The sequence below is a fragment of the Macrobrachium rosenbergii genome, chromosome 33 (genome assembly GCF_040412425.1).
Source record: "Macrobrachium rosenbergii isolate ZJJX-2024 chromosome 33, ASM4041242v1, whole genome shotgun sequence".
Taxonomy (NCBI): domain Eukaryota; kingdom Metazoa; phylum Arthropoda; class Malacostraca; order Decapoda; family Palaemonidae; genus Macrobrachium; species Macrobrachium rosenbergii.
In genome coordinates, this window is record NC_089773.1 from 11,023,013 (window position 1) to 11,045,882 (window position 22,870).

General features: G+C 37.0%; 1 protein-coding gene across 2 annotated transcripts in view; it reads left to right on the top strand.

Annotated features, from left to right (window-relative positions):
• Dgk (diacyl glycerol kinase 1) overlaps window positions 1–19,969 on the top strand; it is a 74,684-nt gene extending 54,715 nt beyond the window's left edge. The window contains exons 4-21 of one of the 2 annotated variants that reach the window (XM_067133388.1): window positions 268–405; window positions 3,309–3,552; window positions 5,825–5,995; window positions 6,638–6,760; window positions 7,283–7,332; window positions 7,803–7,877; window positions 8,503–8,622; window positions 8,886–9,003; window positions 9,217–9,422; window positions 9,940–10,119; window positions 10,857–10,973; window positions 11,298–11,439; window positions 11,738–11,862; window positions 12,465–12,605; window positions 13,016–13,171; window positions 14,180–14,393; window positions 14,623–14,804; window positions 16,933–18,026. In XM_067133388.1, the coding sequence (XP_066989489.1) occupies window positions 268–405; window positions 3,309–3,552; window positions 5,825–5,995; window positions 6,638–6,760; window positions 7,283–7,332; window positions 7,803–7,877; window positions 8,503–8,622; window positions 8,886–9,003; window positions 9,217–9,422; window positions 9,940–10,119; window positions 10,857–10,973; window positions 11,298–11,439; window positions 11,738–11,862; window positions 12,465–12,605; window positions 13,016–13,171; window positions 14,180–14,393; window positions 14,623–14,804; window positions 16,933–17,022 (2,592 nt within the window). In that variant the 3' untranslated portion in view covers window positions 17,023–18,026. Of the gene's footprint in view, window positions 1–267; window positions 463–3,308; window positions 3,553–5,824; window positions 5,996–6,637; window positions 6,761–7,282; window positions 7,333–7,802; window positions 7,878–8,502; window positions 8,623–8,885; window positions 9,004–9,216; window positions 9,423–9,939; window positions 10,120–10,856; window positions 10,974–11,297; window positions 11,440–11,737; window positions 11,863–12,464; window positions 12,606–13,015; window positions 13,172–14,179; window positions 14,394–14,622; window positions 14,805–16,932 lie in introns of both variants that reach the window. The other variant, XM_067133387.1, reaches the window with a different exon arrangement.
• Window positions 19,970–22,870: the final 2,901 nt, after the last annotated feature.

Here is a 22,870-nt window from a genome sequence, read left to right on the forward strand (position 1 = left end):
CTATTGCTATCTATAACTTTAATAGGTCTGTTTTCCTTAAGAAGAACGTCCATTTTAATCTATTTTTTTTTTATCTCATTCTCATTGGCATTGATCATTGAAGGCTTAAACTCATCGTGGTGACTGACAAAGATTTCGACCAATTTTATTTATTGTAGAACATTGCCTCTTTATGGGCACATCTTGAAGTGGAGTTCGAATTTTAATTTTCCTCGCAAGGAGTTACGCCATTTTATCCCCCTTTCCCCACTCCCGCCCCCGCTGCAGGACATCGACTATGAAGGGTTCCGACTGTTCATGGACACTTACCTTGAAGTGGAGACTCCAGAGGAACTCTGTCGCCACCTCTTCCTCTCCTTTGTCAAACGTCCAAGACCGCAACCTGTCGAGCCAAAGTCTATCAAGGTGAGACAACCTTGTGTCTTCCTTAGAAGTCAGCCCTCAAGTGCCTTGCCAGAGAAGGTAAAATTATCGTCAGTTCTGTGTTTTTACTCTTTCCCTTTGCTGTTTTTCCTTAGGGGGAGAAAGGACCCCCCGAGAACGTGAAAAGAAATCATCTAAAGCGATTTCAATCTGTCCAGGACACAGCTTGTGCGTTGGAGGAGGAACGCTGAAAGACGAATGGCGCGCGATAGGCACTTCTTTTCTGGAAGAGAGCAGCTCTTGTGAATGTGGTGATAGCTGCTTGCTGGTGTGGGAGTGAATGACCGTCAGCCGAGGAGTTGTTACATTTTTAAAGATAGGTTCAGTTTTGTGACAGAAATCGTCAAATGTATTCTGAATGTTCAGGAGATTGATCAACTCGCCTCTTCATGGGTGGTTCCTTTCATTCTTGACGCACTTTTGAACCAAGAAGAGAATTTGAGTTTGTGAAGTTATTCAAGACAGTTTTACAGTCACTGGACATGAACTAAGAATTTCGAAACCTAGAGGATGCGTAGAATCACATTATAAAATATAAAATGGTTCAAAGAGTAAGGAAGAGAAGCATGACACAGAACTGACAATTGCTCTCTGGACAACTGAAGGTCTGTTAAATGTAACTTAAATATAAGGTCAGATTTCCAAAAATGATTGATAGTTCTTAAAGGTAGGATACATCAAGAATTAGGGATATAGGATACCTATCATTAAAGCAGTTATGACATAGACAAATTGAATGATTTATTACATATATTCTGCTACATATATATCTGGTTCAGATGAAACCAGACCTTTCAGCTTAGACTAGAGGGTAGTAACTAAGACCTTAAAATGTAGAAATACACAGTTTGATATCAGGGGGAGAGTATTTAAATGGGGCCAATAATTATGACAAGTCACTGAAGAGATATCTGTGAGACACACAACTGACAGTAACTTGCATTCTATGGTTATTTAAAGATTGCCAACGAGGAGCAGAAACAAGTAACAAGTCTTCAAAATGCACTATGCATATGCTCAGCTCCAAAGCTCCCTGTCCATCCACCAACGTGGTTCCTAGGTGACCAAGGCAATGGCTACTGATGACTCATCAGATAGACCAATGCACTCCCACTAAATCCCCTTCTCTAGCTCACAGGGACAGAATGATCATGTGCCAGGGAAAATATATAAGACCCGAGCAGGATTAGGACTTCTGACAGCCAGTGGGAAGTCAGTGGCCATCCCACTGAGCTACCAAGACACAAGTAGAAAGGACAGTGAACCAAAGACTTGAACTTTATGTATTGTTCTATTCTATGCACAGTAAAAGAATTAAGAGATAGCATTAGGAAAACTTCAAGGTAGGAGACAGTATGTAACAATGTATGGTCTGTTTAGAATCAGGCATTGCTAGGCTTCAAGAAATCATGAATTATCTGAAGGACAGTGCCACAGAACACGAATAAAGCGAAGTCAGTGCAAGAACCAAGGGGAGGGAAAGTGGGTATCTCTCATCTCTCAACTGAGGCGAGAAATTAGAAGATGTAAAGTTGGGAGTTTGTATCCAGAAGCGTCAGGTGAACAGATGGAATTGAAGAGACAGTTGCACTGGAGGTAACAGTAGAGAAATGAAGAGGGGTATGATTACAGAAACTGGCGAACCGTTATGAATGCTTAGAAATGTTCCCTTTCACTTTATATAAGGAGGGAAAGAGAATATAAAATTTAACAGCACAACGGAACTGTTATATCGTACTTTTATAGAGAAGGAATTTGTGTTCTGAGACAAGCTCTGCTTACCTGCATTGCTTTCGCTCTTCACCAGAGTAAATTCACTTGTATGGCAGTGGAATGCAAGGCAGGGAAGAGATATGCAGTGAAGGTTTTGTTGTGAAAGAGGGTTAATGTGAGAGAATAGAATACGAAGGGATGATAGATGGTAAAAACCTACTCTTAATCTTGGCCTTCTCTTTTTTGTTGTGTAACAAATTTCTTGGTGTAAATATTCCATTGCTGTAGAAATAAAATTTTTATAAAAGTGAAATTGAATATTGTATATGTATACAGTCAACCCCCAATATTCACTGATACAATGTTATGTTACCGTACCCTTTCCCACCATTCGGAAACATTTCCCTTCATGAAAATAAGAGTAATTCAATTGTACAAAACATTTTCATGGCTTTTTTTTTGCATTAGAACAACCATTTGTTGCTTGATAATACGCAAAATATTTTTTGTTGCCAGGAGTAATTCCACAACATATGCACTTCTTGACATAGCACATCAGACCAAAACTGCTTGCAATCAGGAACCAGGAAGGTACCGTGTAAAAGTTTACTTTTAGTTGCGCTTGTTAGTTTGACTGTTTGCTCTCATTCAGAGGCTAGGGAAAAGAAACGAACTTCTCACATTTATCAGGTAGCCATGGGAAACACGAATTAGACCTCAGGTCTAGCCGTTTCATTGCTGTCTGGGCAAAAGTTGCAACTGAAATAAAATTTTACCTGGTACTGCCCCTGCACTGAACTTACTTAAACCCACCCCTTATGTATTTATATGTAGAGTATGTACATTCATCCAACATGCTGCAAGTATTTTGGGCCATTTTATCCCCCCCCTCGTGCATTTTGGAAAAAAAATTGCCTGTGCCTACTCTGTATTCTTAGCCATTCACAGTCTATTCAAGTACAATAAACCCAGAATTTCCCCTTACACTTACATTGTGTTGAGAGTTTCTGTAATGGGTGACCCCACTTCTTTAAAGAATTGCGCTGCTCACCACAGTCTTATGAATGTGACCCCAGTGAATACCAAGGGTTCTATGCATCTGGTACTTCAGCAACAGCCAAATTTATTGTAGATTTTTCCTGGACAAGACTTACAACGAATCTTCCTCTAAGGAAATGGCGGTGATGTCTTCAGCTACTGCGTGTGCCCCCATCACCTCCCACAATACGTCTGGAGGCTCCATCAGCAACCTAGCCACCTGCGCTGTGGGCGAGAGCCTCTCTGGCGGAGGAGGCACTGGAAGTAGTGCCGGGGGTGGCGGCAGTCTGGCCGACAAGCTTCATGGCTTGACCGAGAAGTTTTCCTCTCTCGGCCACAACCGTTCGGACTCCGAAGCCTCAAGCCGGACTCGCACAGGTATGAGAAATGGTAATTGGCAGCAACTCTCTTTTGATGATGTGGGCTTTGTGTCTATATAAACAAACTTGGTGCTAAAATAACATCATATGTGTGGTGTCAGTGAAGAGCTAGGCGTTAACTGGTATGAAAGATGTTGTTAGGATTTTGCAAGAGGCTTTGTTTTACGGAATACCCCTTCCATCTTTGGAGTGATATACTAAAAGGCATTTAGCATTTGTCTGGTAAATAGTAAAAGTACAGTAATGAGAAAAATAGCCAATCCTGATTGGAGAGATTTGAAGATGGCACACGTTTTACCAACTTTGTGAATATTAGTAGAAATAAGAAAATATAAGACTTCTGACTTTCAGATCATCAGAGGGTAATATAAATCTAATCTTTTAAGAGGCTTGATACAAAAATTACAAATGAATATATATATACAGTAAATCCCCATATTCATTGCTCTCTTGTTTACTAGATTTCTTAGCCTGTAACTATGGAATATTTTCTGAAGAGCAGAATGTGCAAATCCTTAATACTGGCTACATTTTGCATTTCATAAAAGCAGATTTTCATTTCACTTGCATAACAGCCCAGTTATGATGTTATTTCTTTTCACAACTCAAGGGAATTGTAGGCTAAAGCTGGCAAAAAAAAAAAAGAACTAATGTTTGTCATGTTTTGAGGTATTGATGACATGCGGTCCAAGGATCCTTAAAAAATGCATTATAAAATTCACATTCTAATCACTGTATTATCTCGGTTAGCAGGAAAACTTCTAAAATATGAGTGTTATTGATACGATACTTTAATATCTCTTTTGCACACAATACCAAAATGGTAAGTCTGTTTAAAAAAGTTATTGAAATTCTTCTATTTAAAAAAAAAAAGAGTTATGTTTTACTTGATTACAAAGATCTGTTGGGACCTTTACTCCTGACCTTAAGGTCTAAACAGTCATCACCTTGTCTGCTGTCCTCCCCCCCCTTCATGAATGTAATGTCTATTGTTACTGTATCCCAATAACTAGTTCATTCAGAAAGACACATGGATGTGTTGGAAGCCAACAATACCTTTGCCCTTGATGTGTGTGCGATACAAGTTCCTCTTTCAAGTGGTTATTTTCTCTGAGGTATATTCTAGTCTTCGTAAAACTTCACTTTAGTGGTGCACGTAATTGGGTATGGTTCCGTAAGTAAAGTTTCAGAAGGTATTGGGGGAAAACAAAGTAAATTTGCTCTAAAGCCCAACCTAACCTAACCTAGGGCTTGTGCCTAGGCTACGTGTATCCTTTTACGACAAAGAAGTATTCATCTAAAGTAAAGTTTTACTTGGTCTTAATTGGTTAGTACTCAAATGGCATTTATTTTTTTTCTTTCTGGAAGCGTTTGCACTTACATGAACCTAAGGGCTCACTGTTTTATCCATTATGAAAGCAGATTTTCCCTCTCATTTTCCAATAGTTTATAACATTTTTGCCTTACATTTGTGATTTTATTTGAAACAAAGTAATTTTCAGAATTAAACATTTTGAAAAAATAAAACCTTTTATGACTGGTATAGTTTCCTGTGACAAATTCATTCCCGTGAGGTGTCGCTGCTAATTCGGGTTGAAGCATTAAATTTACTCATTTGATTCTGAGTAGTCCCTCGCTATCACGCCTGGGGTCAGCTCTGACCTGGTTTGAAAATGGCCCTGAAAGTAAAATCGTGGTGGTAGCATTGTATTGAGAGTTGGGACAACTGCTAACATTGTGATTCCTTGTAAGGGATGTCTTTCCATTTGAGCAGGTAACATGATAGTTGATGCAACCCATAAGAACCTGTGTACAAGTTAACTTTAAATTCAGCCGTAGATATCATGGCAACCAGGATTTTAAACCAATAAATCAATAAATGACAATTACTGATGTAGGAAAAATAAAGGCCAAAAGGTCTGCATAACACAGAACAATGATAATCTTGAAAATAAAAATAAAAAAAATAAACTCACCCTTGAATTTAATCAAACCATAAGTTCCCCATATCTTAAAACGTCCTAATAAGAAGCTCTCTTTTCATAGTTATCACAAAATAACCTTTGACAATCTCCAAGACAGTCCATGGAGGCTTGTTTGGCAGAGTCCAGGTTTCACCCGCACCAGTGGGCTGACCTCTGGGTAAGAGTCTGTGCTCTTGCGCAGAGCCAGCCTAACCAAACAACAGCAACATCAGTCACCACTACAAAACTACAAGCTCCGCTGAGAGTGTCTATGTCACGTCTCTTATTTTCTTTCCCTTCCCCTAGGTAGCATAGGTGCATGTGTCCACCCAGTTGTGACAGTGACTCAGACCAACAGCTATACTGACACAAAGGTTGAAAAAAGTACAGACTCTTCCCCATCCCATTCACAGATGTCTAGATCTTCCTCAAAAAAGTCCAATAATTCCCTTTTAGTTACTAATGGAAAACTGGAAGGTAAGATGCCCAAAAGTTCCTGTGTATTTTCATAGTAGTTTTCTTGTTTTGTTTTCTGAAGTAGATACTTTTCCTCTCTGATAATTGATTTGATGTAAACAGTAACTGAGTGTTTTTGAGTACTGGAAATTGTGAAAGATATTTAGTTATTTGAGGCTGGTTAAGAAAACAGATACACTTTAATGTAAAGTAGATCTTATGTACAATGCTTAGCTTCTTAAAGAGTTAATAATATTAATTTAGTACAGTATATTACAAGATTGTGTCCTTAAGAGAAATCAGACTTGGTAGCATGTATCTAGTGTAGCAGGGTTCAAAGCCTTACCATCCTGGGAGGAAAACTCAGTACCTTTGTACCTCTCAGGGCAGAGATAAACCTTGAAGCTTCAAAGTCCAGAGACCAAAATTCCACCAAATGATGCTGTACTTTGTTAGGTTAGGTTAAGAAGGTTACTGCAGTTAGGGTATCCCCACCTAACAATCCTTCACCTTGTCAGGTTTGGTTAGGAAGGTTACTGTGTAGGTTAGGGTATTGCAAGTTCATACCCCAGGACGGTAAGATTTAGAATCCATCTTTCAATTCCCTCAACGCACACACATTCTTCGCCCACATGATCTGTTGTTCTCGTGTTGATTCGACAGAAATTAAGCAACTCGTAAGAAAATCGAGCAGTATCGAGGTCCACACAGTACGTGTCAGCCTAAAGGATATCATATGTTATTTAACGTTGCTGGAAGGAGGCAGACCAGAAGATAAACTGGAATGTAAGTAGAGTACAGTACAGTACAGTACCTTTTTCGATCAGTTGTTTTAGAATTACAGTGTATGTATGTGTTTAGTTTTAAGCATCTGCCTTTAGAATTCTTTTTAAAGGGTTCAGTATGAGTGATGTACCGCAATCATTCTTGCAACTCTCTCCATCTCTCCCTTCTTCCTTTCACAATATATATATATATATATATATTTGAATACTTTTGATATGTCTTAATGTTGACACATGCACAAGCAGACCCAGCTTGTGTCTTATGAAGAGAGAGAGAGAGAGAGAGAGAGAGAGAGAGAGAGAGAGAGAGAGAGAGAGAGAGAGAGAGAGAGAGAGAGAGAGACGACTGAGTAAGTAGATCTAAGAAGGTGTGACTGCTTGGTTGTATCCAAATGCTACTAGGTTGCAGGCATAACACTTGAGTTTGAGTTTGTGTGCTTGTGTGATGTACACAAGAGTGTCTTTGTGTATTTATATACACACATGAGTGTTTGCTAAAATAACTCTCTCCTCAATTTTCCAGTTATGTTTCGATTGTACGACACTGATGGCAATGGCGTTCTTGATACCAATGTAAGTATTCACCTCATTTTGTAACCTTGCTGTTTTTGTCCATAATTAATCTTAATTTTTGCTTCTTGCACAGGCCATTATATTACTTCAACTGTGCATTATATCTTCCTTAATATTAGTAATCATAACCCTGTAAATATCCACCATTATATGTATTTATATAGTATGTATATAGTATATCAAACAAGTACTATATTCATTAAAGGCACTTACCATAAAAAAAAAAAACTCCTGACTACAGCTGAACAGTTTCCCCAATCACTTAAAAACAGAAATATAAAATACCAATAACTTGATTAGTGTAATTTATTCAGGAGTAAAACACATATTTCCTATAAATAATAAATCTAAAAAAGTATTTTCAGCTGTAATTCAGACAGGTTAAACCAATACATCACGTAGAACAACGCACAGGTGAAAACGAATAGTCCTCATAATGACACCAACGTCACCCACCATTTCTTCCTCAGGAGATGGACTGTATTGTGACGCAGATGATTCAAGTGGCAGATTACCTGGGATGGGACGTCACGGAGCTGAGACCTGTAAGTGAATTTTGAGCACTTGGCACTTGCGTATTAGGTTCTTATCGTGAAATTATCAGAAAATAGGTACTGTTATCCATGCTAGTTAGGTGGTCGTGGCTTAAAACTAACCTCTTTTATTGTACCTCCTTTTATATTCTCTTTCTTCCATCTTACTTTCCAACCTCTCCTAACAATTGACACAGTGCAACTGCGAGGCTTTTCTCCTGTTACACTTTTAAAACTTTTACTGTCAATTTCTGGTTCTGCACTGAATGACCTCATAAGTCCCAGTGATTGGCCTTTGGCTTAAATTCTATATTCATTTCAATTCAGTTCCTAAAATATAACCTACAAGCAATTAGAACTGTTTACAAATGTCCTCACCTTCAGTTGTAACAGATGGGAAAAGTGCAAATGGTACTTACAACCACAGTTGTAGACAACACAAGTGTACTAAAGTGATTTGCAACAAACCTTGTAGATATCAAAGTGCAAAAAAGTTAATAAAGTGTACTGCAGCTATTTGTAGTAGACTCAGAAGCACAGTATGTCCTCCTGAAGTGATTTGTGACACATTTTGCAAAAGATGTGCACATATGGTATAGCCTACTGAACAATCCATGCTTTACACATTCTTTTCCAGATCCTGACAGACATGATGGCTGAGATAGACTATGACAATGACGGAACGGTGTCCTTGGAGGAATGGAAGAGAGGCGGAATGACAACTATCCCACTCTTGGTGCTATTGGGTCTTGACACTGTAAGCAGGCAACGGAAATGTTTTTATTATTTTATAGTTCTTAAGAATGAAGGAGAATTTAATGGCTCACTCTTCAATAGTTGTTAAATTGCACAACAAGCTTCCACAGAATATAATGACCATTGTTTTAAAAATGATTGCATTGTTGTAAGTTTAAGACTAACACAGTTCTATTAATTACATCAAGAAACTTCTTCCTTTTGTGTTCCTTAAAATGACTGCTTCATTCACCCACTAAATCATTTCCGTTTTCCTTCTTCCAGAATATGAAAGAAGATGGGAACCATGTTTGGAGACTAAAACACTTCAGCAAACCGGCTTATTGTAATCTCTGCCTGAATATGCTAATGGGACTTGGAAAGAAAGGTCTTTCATGTGTTTGTAAGTATTGTCAACACTCCATTTTGACAATTTCAAGTTATTGTCTTAGATACTACGAAAAGGTTTCATTTGAGAGTGGAACGCAGTAATGCAGTTTACAGAATAATTTAGTGACTGAGAATGGTGACTTTATTGGTATGAAATAATCAAAGACCTAAAATTTGAGTAATACGATAACTTAGACTGATGGAAACTTCCTCCATCGCTTCGCAGTCTGTAAGTACACAGTCCACGAAAGGTGTGTCCAGAGAGCACCAGCCTCTTGCATCGCAACGTACGTCAAGAGCAAGAGAACCTCCCATTCCATGTTGCATCACTGGGTGGAAGGCAACTGTCCTGGGAAATGCACACGATGCAAGAAGACCATCAAAAGTTACAACGGCATCACTGGGCTACATTGCAGGTGGTGTCATCTGAGGGTGAGTCACTTCTGAAAGGTGGAGTATTACAATTTAAACATGTATCTTGACCATTACAGGATTTTTTCTGTACTGCAGGAATTGGCATGTATCACACACTTGGCAGAACATCAATGACTATTTTCTGTTGAGGGATTATTTGTCTCTCTCCCTGTAACCAAAAACATTATTTCTTTTTCTGTAAAACTATGGAATTGTCTCCCTAGTGGTATTATGTTTAAGATAACCTGTACTGCTGCTTCAAGGTAGCATTCTGCAGTACCTTAATAATCCTTATTTGTATTGCTGCCTTTGTATGTAAATTTGATCAGTATCTATTACTTATTTGTTATTCTCTCTACTCTGATGTCTTCTTTTCACATGTGTCCATGCTATTAACTGTACGTACAAATATTGACTTCCTTCATTACTGTAAGCACAGGAATCTCTCTGAGATTTCAATTGTTAAATCATACTCTTTTTACACACTAGGTTGCAAAACTACTAAGATTAACATTAACACCTTTCATATTTACAGCTGCATAACAGATGCGCCTCGCAGGTGAAACCGGAATGCACTTTTGGCGAACACAGAATTCACGTCCTTCCGCCAACGGCAATATGTCCCATCATTCTTGACCGACAGAGATCCATCACCAAAGAGAAGAAGGATTTGCATCGATCAGAGTCTACCCCGGGTGGACTGAGTGAAGGAACTGTAAGTTTTCAGTTAGAAACTTAGAGAGGATTACCAAGTACATGTTGTTGTAGCGGTCTGGAATTTCCTGCGTTTCATGAGATAGTTTTTTCTTAAACCTTACGGAGTGTGACATCACTCATTTCAAAATGTCGGTAAAACAGAACGCATCTCAGTTGTTGCCAAATACCAGCCTTTCATTCAGTTACTCTAGTAAAGCAAAGATAAAATTAGTATTGACAAAGTCATATTTGCAAACCACGCCATTGCTGTGAGAATTCATACATCATAATTAAATAATGTTTCCAAAATATAATTCAAAATTTCTTATGAAGACAGAGCTTCGAAAAATTCTTTTTCCTCTTCTTTCCTGCCCAATCCCTAGTTGGGGTCGCTGGTTTTGATACACCTTTACCAAATGTTTCTAACACTAATTGGATGGCTCCCATAAATATCCATGGTTTGGGAAAGATAAGAACAATTAATGTAGGGTCATGATACATGATATGTTTAATTCAGTTTAAGTTTCTTGTAACTGAAGGAGAATCAAAGGAATACAAGATGAGGAGAATTGAAACCTTGTTTTATAAACTGAAGGTAAAGTGGATGTCTAAAGTAAATCATTCTTAATCTCTTTCTGAAATAACAAAAACAAAATTTAAAAGTGGCAGCTTAAAGTCTTAGTCTTCTGGAATTTTTAATTTTCTCTCATGTTATATTCTGGACCCACCTTCATCTTGAGTTCCTCGCCTTGCCAGGTATCATCCCCGATGTCTTTCCAAATCACACCTCTGCCTGGCACTAGGCCACTGGCCGTCTTTGTCAACCCCAAAAGTGGCGGGAGACAGGGAGCCAGGATTCTCAGGAAGTTTCAGGTAAGTCCTTCAAGAAAAAATCCTATTATCTGTAATGTATAGTTATCTAAAGCAGGAGAATCATTTTTTTTTAGTTACTTAAGTACAGGGATTCCTTTTTGCAGGCTTACTTAAGTACAGGGGTTCCTTTTTGCAGGCTTACTTAAGTACAGGGATTCCTTTTTGTTGTCTTGCCTTTGATAATGAATAAGTGTACAATCTCAATTGAAATGTTCCAGTTCAAGGCTTTTGTGGTCTTGCTTGATATCAGGGCAGTCAATGAAACATCACTTCAGTACATAACAATTAATACAGTATTTCTAACATTTTTCCATATTTCCACAGTACCTGCTAAACCCACGCCAAGTTTACAACTTGGCCAAGGACGGCCCAATGCCCGGCCTTCAGCTGTTTAAGGATGTGCCAAACGTCAGAGTGATTGTCTGTGGAGGAGACGGTACCATCGGCTGGATACTTGAGCAGATGGGTAAATTTCTCAATTAAATTTCTTGAGTCACAAATTTAAATATGAAAATTACCACTGGAAGGTAAAGTATTCCTGTCACATTCAGAAACACATTGATACTATACATAATATAAAGTATGATTGAAGTATGATCCTCAAATTGAAAAACCTTATTGTTTCTTCTTTTTTAATATTTATGGCCATTTTTAAATTGAAGCATTATCACCATACTCAAAAGCCTTATTGTTTCTTTTTCTTAATATTTATATCAGCCCTTGTCACTGATGACTCCTAAAAGAAGTTGCATCATTCATTGCAGACAAAATCCAGTGGACAGAGTCTCCGTGCATTGGTATTATTCCTTTGGGAACTGGCAATGACCTAGCGCGTTGTCTGCGCTGGGGTGGTGGTTACGAAGGAGAGAGCCTACATAAAGTTCTGAAGGTAAGGAGGCCCTGTTGTACTGTACAGGGTCCTTTTGGCAGTTTTCAAGTTAGATGGCTGTGTCTATGTACCATACATAGTAGTGTGCTTAGGGCGACCATTTCAGACTAGATTAAGTTCCTTCGAATTCGAGACTGAAATTTTTCTACAAAAAGGAGAATTCAGGAATTGGTAACAACACCATGTCAGTTTTCAGATTAGATGATCGTGACTATGTACTGTTTATATTCGTGTACAAAGAGGTGAACATTATAGATGGCTTGATTAAAGTTTTTGAAACTCAACACTTAGACATTTTTTAACAAAAAGGAGGATTTAGGAATTGGCAACAACACTATGAAAGAATAAAGGGATATTGGTAGAGCTGTTTGTAGCAAAAATAGAATAACAATTAGTATAATCTAGTTTTATTACTGAATTGTTTACAAAATAAAGGGATATGGATAGAATGGATTGTAGCTAAAGTCGAACAAAGATTAAAATAATCAAATTTTATTATTGAATAGCTTGCTTGAAGGTAGGGTACATAGCCTGGCATGTTAGTTGCAATAACTACTTAACTTATAAGTACATAACCATTTTTTCTTTTATCTCCCAAAAAGAAAATAGAAAAATCTTCTGTAGTCATGATGGACAGATGGCACATTGAAGTCTCTGAGCAGACGGGTACACAAGATGATATCGACAAAGTTGGAGACAAGATCCCTTATAACATCATCAACAATTACTTCAGTATAGGCGTGGTAAGTAAAATGCTGCTTTTATACAGACTCGGAGAAGTTTTGTTATGAAAAGGAATAAATTGTATGATGGAATAAGCACTGGTTTCTCAAGACTTTCACTTAAATCAAAAGTTTAAACCTTTTTCACACAGAAATACCCTGTAAACAAATAGTCAGCAGTACATTTTCTGTGGTACATTTTTGTGGTACATTTTCTGTGGTACACTTTCTGTAGCAGTGAGATAACTTGTATGTGTTAAGACTGCTGGAAATTATTATTTACTATAAAAACTGGCTGGCTCTTTAGGTAGGGTCCCATGCTCACAACATAACCACGCTTTAGTTTTAGCCACCCTGTCCCCATCTCTGCATACATATATTGCATGTATATAAGTATATATAAGCAGTAATAATTTAAGTGTTATTAACAGGATGCTGCTATTTGTGTTAAATTCCATCTTGAGAGAGAGAGGAATCCGGAGAAGTTCAACAGCCGCATGAAAAATAAGTTATGGTACTTTGAATATGCCACGTCCGAAACCTTTGCCGCGTCCTGTAAAAATCTTCACGAAGATATTGATATAATGGTGAGTAGCTGAAGCAGTTTTGATTTTGTATAAAAAAAACTATTTGCTTGGATACAGCAGACATGTAATTTGTAAGGAGATGCGTTGCTTGCTGCTTGCGTTCTGTTGAATCTGAAACCCTGTCCTCATGTACTAAAATTTGCTATCATTTAAGGCTGGCTCTGACAAGAATTGGCTGATTTTAGTCAGTCCAGCTTAGTTATCTTTAAGTCACAATTCTCTAAATAAATTTGTAATATATTTAATGCCTGTAACTCACACAATGAACAAGTAAACCATATATATACTATATATATATATATATATATATATATATATATATATATATATAATGTGTGTGTAAGTGTGTGTGTGTGTGTGTGTGTAATGGAACCACTGGCAAAAACATTTGGTACATGTATTAATGAAGCAACTTATCAGTCATAATCTTAATTATTCCATCCTTTGAATCTGCTAATTTTCTTCAAAATAGAGTGTGGCACATTCATTAAAGGCTCATGTAATATGCCTGCATCATGTCAGGAGTTTGTTTAGACATTATGTGGAAACATTTCTCAAACTATGTAACCAGTGATAGTTACATCCTGTGTAGATTTTTATCATTTCTGTGACATTTCATTTTATTTAATACTTGTCTAAATGAAATTAAAGTATTTAAAGACCATTTTCAAACATTTTTAACTTTTCAGTCATTGGTACTTTTCCTCCTGTATACTTGTTGTACGCTTTCTGTGAAGCAGCATGGAACACAGAATGTTTATGGAACATTTTATGTTGTTTTCAGGAAGAGTATGTGTCATATAAAGAATTACATTGCTAAAATCAAATTTTAGATTTTTCTGTTCCTTTTAGTGATCAAATGTTCCATCTTGTGTGCCGTTTGCAAGTGTCCCTGGGACACCACAGGAATGTTGTATTAATTAACAATTTAGCCACAAATCTCTGCCTAACAGTCATAACTAGTGTCAAAATAATATCAACCACTCAAACTGCCAAATTTCTCATCAGTGCGATGGAGTCTCGCTAGACCTCTCAAACGGACCGTCGCTACAGGGTATAGCCTTGTTGAACATACCCTACACCCACGGAGGCTCCAACATGTGGGGCGACAACACCCTGAAGAAACGACACAAGACCAGCAAGAGTAAAAAGAAGAAAGACAGGGAAAGAGAGCTGTCCACTTCGTCCTTCACTTCGGCTGATCTTAGTACCGCTATCCAAGGTGAGGTTGTCCCTAAGGTGAGAGAGGGACACTAATTCATGTAGCCTTTTGTTTTAGGACACTTTTCTGACCAGTTGTATTCAGTCAACATGACCAGAGTAGCTGGTGGAGTCCGCAGACTTAGGAGTACTTTTGTAAAGACTGAACTGCATTCATGCATGCAGAGAAATGCCTCATCGTTGAATAAAACACAAATGCAAAAACGATTCAGACCAATAAATCATTGCAGACATTGGGGACAAGCTGATTGAGGTCATTGGTTTCGAAAGCTGCCTACACATGGGTCAGGTCAGAACGGGACTCAGAGGGTCAGGTCGCCGCCTTGCCCAGTGTTCCTCGGTAGTGATCAGAACTCGCAAGAAGTTCCCGATGCAGATTGATGGTGAACCGTGGTGTCAGCCTCCATGCACTGTAAGTATGATTTAAAATCCTCCTAAAGCTAATAAGTAGAGAATTTAATTAGTATTATTATCATTCTTTATCCAGACTTAAGGTAATTCTTGTCAGTTAATTGTTACATTTACTTGATTTGATTTTGTATGAAAGAGATATGGTTTTTAAAATGTAATATCTACATTTTGATTATTTAAAGTCTTGCTTTACTCTCTTCCTGCCCGTATATTACTTAATCTTTTTAATAATGTACTTAAATTTTTATTTATTTATGTATTTATTTCTTCATTTTTTGGGTTTTCTGATAAATGATCTTCAGGTCAGCGTCTCCTATGGGCTTGTTCCATATGAAGAGGGTTCACCTGAATAATAATAATAATAATAATAATAATAATAATAATGTAGTTCTATATATCATTAGTAGTGAGTGAAATTGCGTGCAGAATATAGCAAATTCATAAATGTAATAATCACTGAATTCGAAATAAATGGCAAATGGAAACTATGTGATTTCCAATATCATCATTGACTTCGACTTCAGATTAGAATAATGAGAAAAGAACCTTTGAATTTCAAGAAAATCTGCAATTATTAGTCAAAATGAACTTATTACAGTAAGTAACTCAAAATGTCTGGTAACACTGCTTGTCATTTTTGTAGTGACGTCTTGATTTGTAGTGAATACTGTTACATAATAAAGGGTCATACCACAGGAACATAAAAAATGTCAAAAAGTTATATAACAATTTCGTAAATTTTTTTATTTTAGGTACTAGCCTACACTAGGCTAAGTGAAGTTATGTAATCATGACCGCCATACATTCCCTAGTTTTTAGGTTATTTATGAAGTATTTAAGGTATTTAAGGTTTATTCCACTTGAGCATAGCCTAGACTAAATGTTTTTTCCTACAAACATGTCGTAATCCAAGCCTAGTCAAGGCTACATCTCATTAATGAAACGGGTAAATAATTTCCATTATATAATGGGGCTAGTAGGCTAAGGTAAATAAATAGTATGTGCTAAATAATTACCCAGATTTTACCCCGAAAATATTAGGCCGTCTACATACTTCCTAATCTAGGTTAGCGACCTTAAGTTACATTGGTTTAGCATATCTGATCATAGGCTAACTGGATATTATTACTAGCCTTTTGTACTTAAATACCTGTGCATATACATAACATGCATTTTCCCGACTTTCGTCTCATGTTTTAGGCATTTCTTACCACTATTGTTGGTATAGACCACCTATTTTTGTTTCCATCCCCCGCCCCTGCATAGAGGCATATCCAGCGATGCTTGTGGACCCCAGTGGAAAATGGGTTTTCGGGTGAGGGGAAAGGAAAAACAAGTGCCGTGGCAGAAAAGTAGGAAATTCATTTATCACAGCATGATTACTTGCAAGTATACAAAGTCCATACTTTATAGAGTTTGAAAACTTAGTAAGGAGCTACAGATTTGCATTATAACATAACCTAGGGCATCGGTCCCCTACCTGGTCATGGCCTGGATTATTCTTTTGCCCCGCAACCTGACTGAGAATGCTATTACTGTAGCAGTAATGAAATACAAGGATGCAGCCTAACCTACCTTTGCAAATCTGATAGGCTACTCAACATATGCTTGGGCACTGGGTGGCCCTTACCTGGCCTGGCCCTGACCTACTACGTCTTCTGACCTAGAGTACCTTTAAAAGTTCAATATAATATAGGACTATAGCCTAACAATTCTTCTACCCTAACCTTGGCTGGGAAGAGGAGGGGGCGAATAGGAGTCTGCTGAAATAAAAAAATATAGGTATTTCATGTGTTTCAGATGAAAAAATAAGGAACACTTGATACATTGCACCCATACTAGATCCAGACATTGTTGTACCTTGACATCCGTCCTTTCTGCCCTGTATTTTACCCTGATTTAGATGCAAGGCTTTTAATTAAATAAAGGGCGAAAAAATGGACATTACATCCCCAGTTTAAGGGCGCCGTTTCCCCGTTTGAAGAGCAAGGTTGTCATCCTTTAAATTTTTTTGATGGTCTGTCCTTCAAGCACTGTCACCTAATACAGCCTACTTTTAGGTTTGATTTGCGAAAAAGAAATATTCCTTAAAATGTACATTTTGTATCAGTTCTTGTGTGAATTTTCAGATCCACATAAGTCACCACAACCAAGTGCCAATGTTGATGGGACCGGGAACTTGCAGAAGAAGGGGTCTGTTTTCCTTTATGTGCAAGTGACAGGGCGACTTGGAGGTAGCAGCAGCAGGAGGAGGTGCCCCTAAGTGTCCCAAGGATTCTCTCAGGTTTGCCAAGTTTAGATGTCTCACACGCAAATCGTGAATAGCCAAGAGCCGAACCGAGGATGTCTTGCCGTGACTCAGAATCAAGTGACTAACCTAAGTGCCCCCCACCAAACAGGAACTTGTTAGTGTACATAACAGGTAAAAAAAAATGGACTCCAAAAGTTGTAATATAATCTTGAAAATCTGCAAAGTATAAAATGGGTTTAGTTTTATTTTTGGAGTAAGAAGAAATATTGTACTATATTTGAGATTAACTTTTAGAGGAATGTAACTGATGCTGTATGATTTCACGTGATGAAAATGCTCCGTTGGTATTGGTTACCCCTTGAAACGAGAGAGAGGTGAGGTAGACTTTCGTCAAGCATTCCTTTTCTTTAATGCTATGAGTGATATCTGTTCCCAGTGGTTACTTGTAGCTGTTATTACAGTTACGATACAGGAAAAAAAATGAAAAGTTAGTTACAGAGTGCTAGCATATCAGTTTCGAGTAGTTTACAGGAATATAGGTTTTTACACAATGATTTAATACAAGTAATATCTACTGTGGATTCTCAGATCAACACACATCTTGTGATGGATGTTTCGTGACGCTCCATAGCCTAAATTATGCATAATCATAAAGCATAATAAAATCATTATAATCTACACACTGTACATAGTCATTTAGGCCTTATATATTTCTGATACTATTGTACAGGAAGTTAACAATCTTCGTAAATCCAGTTTTCAGTATCTTTTGAATTTCTAGATACTTTTACTATTACCATTTTGTAATTATAGCTGTTGAAATACTCCATACTCTAATTCTTGCTATTGAATACATTTGATGTTCCCTTTTAAACTCTTTAGGTTGTTATGAGAAGGAAGAGAGATATATATGACACAGCGTAAAGAAGGACAGTTAGCAGCTTTAGGGGAACTTTGGATACCCATGAGAAACAAGTGGGAGTTTTGGGAATTCTCTGCTAAGGTACATACGTAGCTTTTCATATTACCTCCACTTCTCTCAGTTTGACCTTACGACCTTTCGGAAGGTAGATAATTGCTTCAAATTGCCAATTCAGTGCACTTTTCCCTCGGGGAAAATTACAGTGCCAAGTAACATTACAAACTTCGGCCTAAGTATACATTCTTAAACTAATCTGAGAATCAAAATCTCAAGTTGTACCTGAAAATGCCGTTGTATATTGATATTTTAAATCATTTATACGGAGGCAAAAATCTTATTTTTTTTCCAGTCGACATTTACTAAATGATGACGTTTCCATCTTCTGTGAAGACCAAGCCTAAATAGTCCACTAGTATTATTCAATCAGGAACATTTACAGAAAAACTACTATTGCCAAAGACATGCTCCCTTGATGGCGATATTATAATGCATAATTCCTTGTAGATCGTATAATTGCTTGAAACCATGTTTGTATTACGCATTGTAATGCTTAGAATTGTTTTGACCATATAAGAATTTTTTTATAATAAGTCACTGAAGGTAGTGCCTATGATTCAGATTTTTCCATATTTAATTGCATAATGCATAAGCATTTAAAGTACTTCTGCACTGTTGTTCAACTAATTTTTATGATTATCTGTTTGCTTGAGAATAGGTATTTTGGGAAATTCACCTAAGCATAAGTAAAATCAAATATATTCATATTTGTGATTATTATATTCAGGCTCTAGTACTATATTGTGTGATACATACATTACGTTTCCAGTATTCTCAGTGAAATGACTAAAGTATCATGAAATATTCAACGTACAGGATATCTGTTACAGTGTCACATTTTAGTTTCCAAGATATGATTTGTATCGAAGAACAAAACCATATTAAATCACTGTGAGGAGGGAGTCTAAACTCAGATAAAGCTATCGGAAACTTGGTGTGTACCAAGTTATGATCTCTGAGACTTTTAGAGGTAATGTAAATAGCTATAAGATATTAAAAAGATTTCTATTTTTACAATGCTTCATCGGCTGCTGTCAGCAGCAAGATGGGAACTTTGTCAGCAACGTAAATTTTCATTTGGAGAAACGAGTGTGACGTTATCGAAAGGTCACTTAACTTTGGTAACGAGCTGTCAGACCTTCTTCAAGTTAGCTGTCGTAAATGACGCAGCTGCAGACGAGAAAAGCAACTTGAGGTTTGTTTTCGCTGGATAACCCCCTTCGGATATCTTGTTTTTATGTCGACTGTATCTAACTTACTACTTTGTTTACTCTTGGATGTATCTTTTCTGTTTGTATATAGAAATGCAGTTAAAATTTTGTACATGTACACAAAGTCAACCTTGTGTGTGGAGTCCCATAGCAGTTTTGTGTTGTTTATGCTGTGTGCTTAAGAATTCGGACTACGGTATTTTGTAACGAGCGTAACAAACGAGAGAGAAGCAAACTACTCGTATGAAGTTGTATTTCGACTCTTCCCTAAGCTTTACTCGTGTAAAGTCTATTTACCGTAACACTAGAAGTAGAAGAAGTCTTGTACATAATCTTCGCTATTATTTGCATACTCTCACCATGATATGTAGTTATCGGTTAGTAATACTGTGCCAAATAATGACGCTTAATAAAATTTAAGGATAATTCAAGCATTGAAGTAAGATACATACATTCCCTGGTCCTCTCCAGGCACCCTGTGGAACACTCAGTATTCAAATCTCTCTCCTTTTTTTTACTAGGAGTTGTAGCAGAGTGCATTGTTCAGCGTTAATCATTCTCTCAGCGTATATAATCACTATCTCTTATTTTTCGTTCCTGCATTCTCATTGCTTAGACGTGCACTTGACGGCACTTCTCGGTTCGTTATTGCAGTTTCCTTGCAGATTTGCCTTAATGATAAAATTGTGTCGACTAAAATTGTTCGGATGATATGTACTGTACTATACCGAGTAGCATTTGATCTCCAGTTTTGATGGGGGAAGATGTTCAGGTGTTATTTTGTTCATTTGACAAGTATGCTTTAATAGAATTTGTATCCCATGTATACCATCACGGAGTTTGTAACCCGTTCCAGTGCTGTTGCAATGTAAGCTTTTCTGCTTTACTTTGCTGGTTATTTGTGGTTAGCTTGGCATTATAGCACAGAACGAACATCTGTATTTAGAGATATGATTGAAGGTTTGATATATATTATAGAGTATACCATATGGATTACAGTAGTCATGGTTTTACTTTTAAAGTTTGTGCGGTTGAATCTCCATCCAACGGGTAAACCTTGTTTTCTTGAAAGGTAAAATTCTTGCCATGCCAAGATGGTAGGGAGGCTTTTCCAAATTATGCACTTTCCCAGTTGTCCATTACCACATTTTTATGGAACAAGGTCTAACTGTTGGATGTATGTTGAACTGCACCATGTTAATGAGCTAAGTAATCATCAGTGTTGTCCAATATGCACTGTAATATTGATATTGCTTATTGAAAATCCACTTTAAATTGTAATTATTGGAGCAGTGGGACTTGCTCATTTTATCTGTGACAGTTTAAGTAGACATAACAGATGTTGGAATATGCTTGTTTTGAAAAAGCTTATATACAGTGTCGGGTAAGTTGTGTGGAAAGAAAAAACATGAGAACGTTGATGCCTTGAGTTAAAGAACGTTGATTCAAGGGACGTGTTTATATAAAGGTGAGAAAACAGTAATTAAGGACGAAGATAAAAAAAAATGGAATACTGTATGCTGCTGTTAATTTTTAATTCTTCACACTTTAACAATACCCAAGACTTATTCTTGTTCATATATTCATTGAGATATTTATCTATGACAATAACTCGGTAGTTTATATTAAAATCAGTAGTATTTTTGATAGTTTCAATAAATAGTTTGCACATTTTATTAGGCGAGATAGAATTATGGAAAACCCATTGCATCCACACAGGTCATATTTTATAAGACCACCTGTCCCATTAGTAGTTTGCCAAACAAATTAAGTGCCAATTCTTACCAGAAATATCTAGATATTCAGGTTGTATCGTAAATTAAACCACTGATTGCTGTTAGGAGGCAGTATTTTTCCAAACTTACAATATAGCAAGAGGAGAAAAATTCAATTTGAGGGCAAATTTTCACCGGCCCTCGTTATAGAGCAGACGTACTAACAATAGCGTTTGATGAATCGTGCAGCATAAGTATGGTCATTCTTAGATGCAGGAGCAGAGGGTTGCATGTGTGTTTTACTAACTGTGATTGTGAGTCTTCTGTTACTGAATATTAGAGAGAATGGGTACTGTAAGGAAAAAGTAGGAAAGATTGCAGTATCTCAATACGATTTCTGTAATCTTGAAGCTCCTCTGTGCAGCCGTACAGTATAACTTATGGATTTTCTCACGATTTATATGATGTTCTCCTAACCACAGTCAGTGGATTCAAATGAATGGTTCACCCCTTTTGAAAAATGTGCCATACATCATTTGTCCTATTGATGTGCTGTTATTGGTAAATTCCAGTGCTAGGCAGTACAGCACTAGCCATAGTAACGCGTCTCAGAACTTGTAAGAAAGTATGGTGGTTGAACTTCCATTATGTATATAGCCGGTAACACCGTTTAGAGAATTAGTATATTCTACTTAACCAAGGGGTGCTGTAATTTCCAAATCGTACAGATATCCATCTTCAAATTCATTGACGGCAGCATTCTGTTGCACTCTCAGACTGTAAGAGGGTCTTCTCAGACCCATTTGAATTGTTTATGTATTGCAGCATGCACCAGAGGAAAATCTACTTTGAAAGCATAAGTAACATATTACCTAGTGATAGCACCAATTCTTTTTTCAATTTTTGAATTTTCCATTTTCCATGAACGTAATGTCTTTTCCACTATCCTTTTAATTCATTGCTTAGTGTAATTCAAAGTACTTTCTTGCACTTGATCATTTTTGTTAGGAGATTTTATCATATTTTCCAACACATTTCGTTTTCAATCTCACTGATTAGTGTCTATCACTTCAGCATGTACTGTATCTGTAATCTTTGTACCAATAGTCTTTTGAACAATTGTTTAGATCCGTTTCAAAACTTCACGTATCATAGAATTCATCTGGCAACAGTGTTACCAGGAATATTTTTTACATTTTAAGGTAAACAGTATTGCTAGTCTTCGATTCTGATTTTAAATAAATAGTATTACCAGTAGCTAAGCTAACTGACCTAAGTATGGAACATTTCCAATATCCCTTTCCCTGATGTTTTGTAAAGCAGGTCACTTAGGAGTTTGTCTGTGTTCAGTTTGTTTGTTGCTTCTTCCAAACTCGTGCCAAGTTTAAACAAAAAATACATCTCTGTGGGTTACTTGTACTTGCAGATTTGTGCTGCCCTAAGCCGTGAAATATCTGTTCCTAGAAACATGAAATATTCTATCAAAAAGTAATGGTGCCAACGTAATTACCATGATTAGTCCTGAGAGGGTCTAGTGCATTCTATAATTAGTCCTTGAAGACTTGTGATTTCAAGGAAAAATTACGAAATGTATGGTAATATAGGTGATAGACAAAAGTGTAAAATCACCCAGTGTTGATAATATTTGAAGGGAGCATTGATTCCAAGAGAAGCTGTCAAAAATATCTTTTATACTGCATCAATTGGCATTATGTATCTAAGCAGATTTGTAATATACCTTTCTTTATCATACAGATTAATGCAGTGTTAATAAAAGCAGTCACAAGGTTGATAACAATAAAACAATGACAAGGACTGCATTACTAAGTACTGTAATAATCTTAATTGCAATAAAAATTACTATAATGAAACTAAGAAACATATACCTTTTTAATAATTCAACTCTGTAAA